Source organism: Orbicella franksi, chromosome 7 (genome assembly GCF_964199315.1).
Source record: "Orbicella franksi chromosome 7, jaOrbFran1.1, whole genome shotgun sequence".
NCBI classification, from domain to species: domain Eukaryota; kingdom Metazoa; phylum Cnidaria; class Anthozoa; order Scleractinia; family Merulinidae; genus Orbicella; species Orbicella franksi.
In genome coordinates, this window is record NC_138151.1 from 16,378,825 (window position 1) to 16,385,031 (window position 6,207).

The following is a 6,207-nucleotide window of genomic DNA, read 5'->3' on the forward strand; positions in this document are numbered from 1 at the left end:
CCCCATATGGCCGGTAAGGCCTTGGCGCGAGGAAATTCCTTTTTCAATCTTCGCATTCTCGTCTCCATAGCCCTTTTCGCTTCCCTTAGCCGGCGGGGTCTTGGTACCAGGAACGATGGCTCCGCCAGCTATAGAAGCGAAAAGGGCTATGGAGATGAGAATGTAATCGACGTTGCTCTTAGCGCCTCGGACGTGACTAAAAAAACTGTCTGACTTTCAACACTCAAAATACTAGTACAGATCTACGGTGGCCCACAACTGTCACGGCAAAACAAAAAGTCACGGCACTACAAACTTAACTCACGGCAAGATAATGTTATCTGACGGCAAAACAAAATTAACTCACGGCAGTACACCATTAATTTACGGCAAAACGAAATTAACTCACGGCAGAACACCCCCAATTCACGGCAAAACAAAGTTAACTCACGGCAAAACAAAGAAAACGAGTTGGTCAGCGGTTGGTCAGCGGTTGTTATTTGCTTTTCAAATGGTATGTCGTGTAACAGTAACACACTGCTCGCTCGGAAACCGCCATTTTTAGTGCAGTGTTCCTTATCTCGAGCTCATGACGTTTTGCAGCTCTTGTGGTTCGTTAGTCGATCAAAATGCCACCTTTTGCAAAGACTGTGGTAAAGGTGCGTTTCTTAATCTAAAGTATTCGTATTTGCGTCTCTTTTAGTTCCGAATAACGATAGGTACGTGAGAAGCTCGGTCAGTAATCCAAGAAATATATTAGATTTTGACCGTCTAACACAGCAATGGGTTCACGGAGTGCTATGACGTAAGAAGTGTCTTTTCAGTGCCTATCGTTATTGTTTTGCCGTGAATTAGGGGTGTTCTGCCGTGAGTTAATTTCGTTTTGCCGTAAATTAATGGTGTACTGCCGTGAGTTAATTTTGTTTTGCCGTCAGATAACATTATCTTGCCGTGAGTTAAGTTTGTAGTGCCGTGACTTTTTGTTTTGCCGTGACAGTTGTGGGCCACCGTACAGATCGCTGTCAAATTTCCCGCGAAAAGAACTCGTGGCGCGCGCGCGGGACCTTTACGGCCAAAGTTGTTGCGGCTGGCGGCCTGGAAATCCGCTGACTAACACATGAAGTCATCGCTTTGTAAGTTGCGAAAACATCGTTATAAATTCAGGCCCAGAGTTCTTTTCTTACCCGAAAAGGCCACGAAATGTCAGCCAAAACTCCTTCCGAAAGTAACTCATGACTTAGCTTTTAGCTCTTGAAGAATAACATTTCTTTCGATCACGAACCCTCGTATTCCAGGGTTTCAACGTTTTTATGTTTCATGCCATTTAAGACAGTCATTCAGAGACTTTTGATTGTTGATCAGATGATTGCTGAACTTGTTTGCAGTGTTTTATATATATATGGTTTTGTTAACAGGGTTTTACCATATAGCATTCAAGCCTAAAATTTTCCAGGAGCTTAATCCCTTCCCAATATAAATATATTTTTCAACTGGAAAATTTCTTCGATACCGATAAGCTCCTGCGAAGATCAACTCCCCGGCAATAAGCCCACCAATGAAGAACTGGGTGAGGAGGAGGAAGGAGTGGGGAGGGGGCCGGAGGAACGCGGTGTTGGAAGCGTAGTGGTGAGAGCACCCTACTCCCAGTAATGTGTCACGCTGGGCTTAATCCAGCATTAGGGCGGTTGTCGTCTTTAACCTTAAGGGTTTTTCTTAATCCTGACTTCAGTAACACGAGACATTTAGTGTGAATAGTTTATTGAGGATGCGTTAGTCAGCCATCTGATGTAGATGTATTCCGTCTTTTAAGAGATAACCTGTATCCTTGCAAATCACAACTATTTGTTATTACACTTAGTACCTGTGTTACGCCAGATACGAAAACCATTAAAAAAACACCCTTTAAATGTGGCCAAAAGATATGTGGAAACGTAGTCCTCATCTATTGCAGCAGCGAGAGCACGAGACCCCGAGGAAAGGCGTCGATAATTACAGGATTTACTCAAGCAGTATTTTTAACCATGTACTTTTACTTTTCCTCTGAGATATTTATACCTAAGTCTAGTTACTCTGTGAATCCGAGATTGAATGAAGTATATGTATATATGAATGTATTAGTAACGTAGAACATTTTACAATAATACCGTACAAGCTGTTATGACAAAAGTTTAATAAAAAGGCAGACGAGCACGAAGACAGACTAACCTAGAATGACCGAAATCCCACCAAAAGCCTTAATAGTTTCTGAACGTCCCATGATACCCCGCGAGCCTCTCCACCGTGCCGTCAAAGTAACAATTCTGACTAATTGGTCCGTCACTGAATCGTCAGAAATTACATGCACGCGGAGGGATGTGGTACCACCTCAATAAACAAAACACCAGACTTTGCTCTTTTGTGTCACTTGAGTAAATACATTATTTAAATACCTATTCATAACATAATCCCAAAGTTCACAAAAAGAATTTTAATTTACAATTTACTGAAAGCAGAGGGAAGGGAAGCAACGATTAGTAATCCTTAAAAATACAAACTTCCAACTAATTGCACTCAGATATCAGAGCACGATTTCATTTCAAAGCAACATAAGTAGACAAAACATATTTCTAAATACATAACATCATCTAACTTTTTTATTTGCGTTTTCAGGAGCAAAGCTGTCGGAAAAGTCTATTTAGAGAAGTACCAAATTCAATGCGTGACTGCCAAACTCGTCAGTTAACGGCAGATGTTGTGTCCCTTATGCCTACATTCATTTGATTTGGACGCAAGTGAATGAAACAACCACACTACAACTGCCAATCGTCAGTTATTCCATATCTTGAAATAAAGTCTAGCCTTTTAGATGCTTCAAAGTTTCATTTCGTTTCAGAATATCGATTCCACCTCGAATATTTACAATAGCTGGAATAAAAGATTATTTCTACTTTAAGACTACTTTAGACTGCAAGAGACTTCACAACAAAAAAGTTGATTAAACTTGAAACAAACTGCAGCGGAGGAAGCCTTCCATTCAAGATTTCCTCCTCCAACTTTTTACCACATCTACCGACTCCTTCTCAAAGATTACTAAAAACACCACTCTTGTTCAGTATGAATCATATACTGCTTTCATCTTATGGACGTATGTTTTGTTTTTCACCGCCAATCAATAAGCTCTACGTTTCCCTTCAATTGCAAATTCAGTTACGTCTAAATAAACTGGCCATGGTGAAATTTTATACTTAACCAACGTTTGGCTTGGAACACTGATTAATAAGACACAGGAAGTGGGGCTGGATTGGCCATAATTACAGAAGAGAAAGCAACAACGTGGCAAGACAAGCCTTGGACTGTCATGCACAAAACAGGACGAAACTACGTGTAGGACGCGTTCCAACTGAATGCGTTCCAAGCTACGGGAGTTGAATGGAGCGGGCTCCTCTTGAAGGGGGTCAAAGCATTTGCACTGAGCCATCTACGTTGAAGGGCACTGTATGTGGACGTCCTATGCTCTTCCGGAGATGTAAAGGAATGACTATGTTGATGAACTTTCGAGTCAAACTTGAAAGTTTTTACAACGTTTGCAACTGTCGGATTTAGTGGGTGTAAGTATTTTCGGACGTTCGATACTGAGCTGCCTCTCGCTTTCTCAGATTGCAGTCCCCAAAGCCAAAGAAAGAACTAACGCACAACGCAAATCAATGGAGTTCAGTGATTTTACAGTTTCAGCATTTTTCTAAGTGTTTTCCTGAATTCCCTTTTACGAACGGAGTAAATAATAGGATTGCAGACCATGCTCAGAGAGTACAGCCAGTGAGCAGATAAGATCGCCTCTACAGCAGGAGTGCCTTTTGCGGCACGGTACATAGCTATTATCCACAATGGCAGGTAACAAAGAACGACTGCACCAGTTTTGATCACGACATCTCTGGCAGCCTTACCTTCTATGAGTAACTTGGAGAGTCTCATTAGGGTTTTTCCTGGAGGTCTCCTCTGTTTTTGTGCATGGCTTTCGTTTAGCTGCAGACGGGCTCCTGGCGTAAGGCCCTCGATGATTTGATATTTAGGATCTTCTGAGAAGTTATTCAGCTGAGAAGTTCCATGTAAGTTGGAAGATAGGAGGTGCTCCTCTTGGCCAGAATTTATCCGACATGTTCGCGCTTCAGTAAGGGCGTTGACTGAGTGTGAAATGAGTTTCTTATTTCTTCCTGGATGTTGCTTCTGATCCTCCACTCCAGATGAACTCTCCCCATGCATGGTACCATTTTCCATTTTTTTACGATACCTATCTTCTGCAGTAATTTTGTCTGAAGATGGTTGCTGGATGGAGCCCGTTTGCTCCATTATTTCTTTCTGCATTTGAGCCTCACAAACTCTCTTTTGTAGACCACTGCCATCTTCAAGAGTTGCTTACCGGCTTGGATAATTGGCTTCAGTATGATGGATCTGGACCTCCATTTTACCTGTTGTCTCTCCCTGGTCATTTTCCACTACTTGTGGTCGAGTGCATCGTTTTTCTATGTGATCAAGAAACTTCTTCCCTTTGGAACATCCACTTTTTACGTTATTACTGTTAATCTGGTTTGGGCCGGCCTCTCTTGTGTCGACAGATAGAAATTGGGCTTCATGTGCATTTCTTCTCTCACAAACGACCTCATTCTTGTAACTGGTGAAGTCATTAGGTTCTGGTTGATATGGACGGTTTTCTTCACCTTCATTTCTGTGGTTTTACAGCGTGTTATGCACAATCACATTTAGCGTCTGAGGAGAGATGGTCAACATTTTCTGCGATAAATGTTCATTTTTGCGTTGCTCATCGTGTTGCTTTGGATTTAGGTCTTCTCTGGAGCATTGTTGTTGGCTCGGATAATCCAGCGATTTTGAATTCGTCCCCTCGCTCTTGGGGCCGCAAACGCCTTTATTTATTATTTCAACGCTGCGTTGAACCCGATGGACAACTTTGAGCACTTGGTAGTTTGGAATAACGATCACTCCAAGTGGCACAAGAAATGTGATGATTGATAGTGGAATTGTTGTTAAGCCCTCCCACTTCTGCTCGCATGCGAAAATATCCGGGTTGTATACAAAATCTCCCCATCCGAGGAACGGGGCAAGAGAGATAAGGACTGGTAAAATCCATAGCAGTACCACTACGAGAAAGGCTCTTTTCTTTGTAGTGCGGCTACTGTAGTGGAGCGGCCCTCTAACGATGGCTTCGTATCGCTCGGAAGACACAGCGCACAGATGGAGACAGGTACTGAGGTGAAGAACTCGGATGATGAAAGCAGCTCCATGGCACCAATTGGTACCAAAGATCCATTTCTCTGCAGCGCTGACTGTAGTGCGACTACTTCCTACCAGTGATGCGAAAATCCAATCTGAAAACGCCAAACCGGCTAACAGAAAGTGACGCATGTGTCGAAAGTCGCGATACAAAATCACCACGAGTAAAACGAGAAGATTTCCAACGTAATGTGCTGAGACCAAAGAGCACGGCAAACACTATCATCATGCAAGCAACGACCTAACATTACCCAAATATTGAGTGTTTGCCACCGAACGACGACTGCCTGGTTTGTATTTAATTGGACTTGAAATTCATGTTTCAATATCGAAAAGGAGACAAATAATGTGCTTCAAAGGAAGCTCGTTTCCTTGAAATTAGTTAGTAGTTCAATGCATGCACCGGATAACCGGTGAACGAATCTACAAAAGAATGGGTAGACTGACAAAAGAAATCCATATGATTCTGTTTTTGTTTTTCTCTTTCCGTCTCCTTTTTTGCCAAAATGTTTTCATTGAACCCTCAAATCACGGGAATGAATGAATAAAAGACTGTTTTTATAATTACGTTTTAAAGAGTATTTAGGTTAAATAAAACTAATTGGGTATTTGTTTTTGTAATCTGTATTACGTGGCAAATATTTTTACCAGGCAAAAACTAAGTTTTAAGAAGAAAAACCTCTCATTATTCGTATAATGGTCTTTACGGCCGTCAGCTTGAAGCCAACGTCAGATTGAAAAACCAGAAAAGAGCCATCTTGATGCTCGAAGGCGGATATTATGGAGACACTAGTTTAAACGGTAACTAACGGTTGTTCAATTTCTCTGTTGTAAACAGGGACTCCTCCAGTTACCGTTTTAACATTGTCGGCGTTAATTATCAGGTCGTGAGTAGTGTTTTTAGACCAAACTTCAGCTGTCTAAGAAATCTGTACTGGTGCAAACTTGGTAAATTATCGATTC

The 6,207-nt window shown here is 41.8% G+C and overlaps 2 protein-coding genes across 2 annotated transcripts in view; both read right to left on the reverse strand.

Annotated features, from left to right (window-relative positions):
* Positions 1-687, reverse strand: part of LOC145493060 (NPC intracellular cholesterol transporter 2-like) — a 1,698-nt gene extending 1,011 nt beyond the window's left edge. The window contains exon 1 of the mRNA XM_081472465.1: positions 1-687. This exon is cut by the window's left edge and continues 1,011 nt beyond it. The gene's annotated coding sequence lies outside the window, so the exon portion shown is untranslated.
* Positions 688-4,689: 4,002 nt separating this feature from the next.
* Positions 4,690-5,376, reverse strand: LOC145493604 (rhodopsin, GQ-coupled-like). Its single transcript, XM_081473093.1, has one exon. The coding sequence runs from the start codon at positions 5,374-5,376 to the stop codon at positions 4,690-4,692; it is 687 nt and encodes a 228-aa protein (XP_081329219.1).
* Positions 5,377-6,207: the final 831 nt, after the last annotated feature.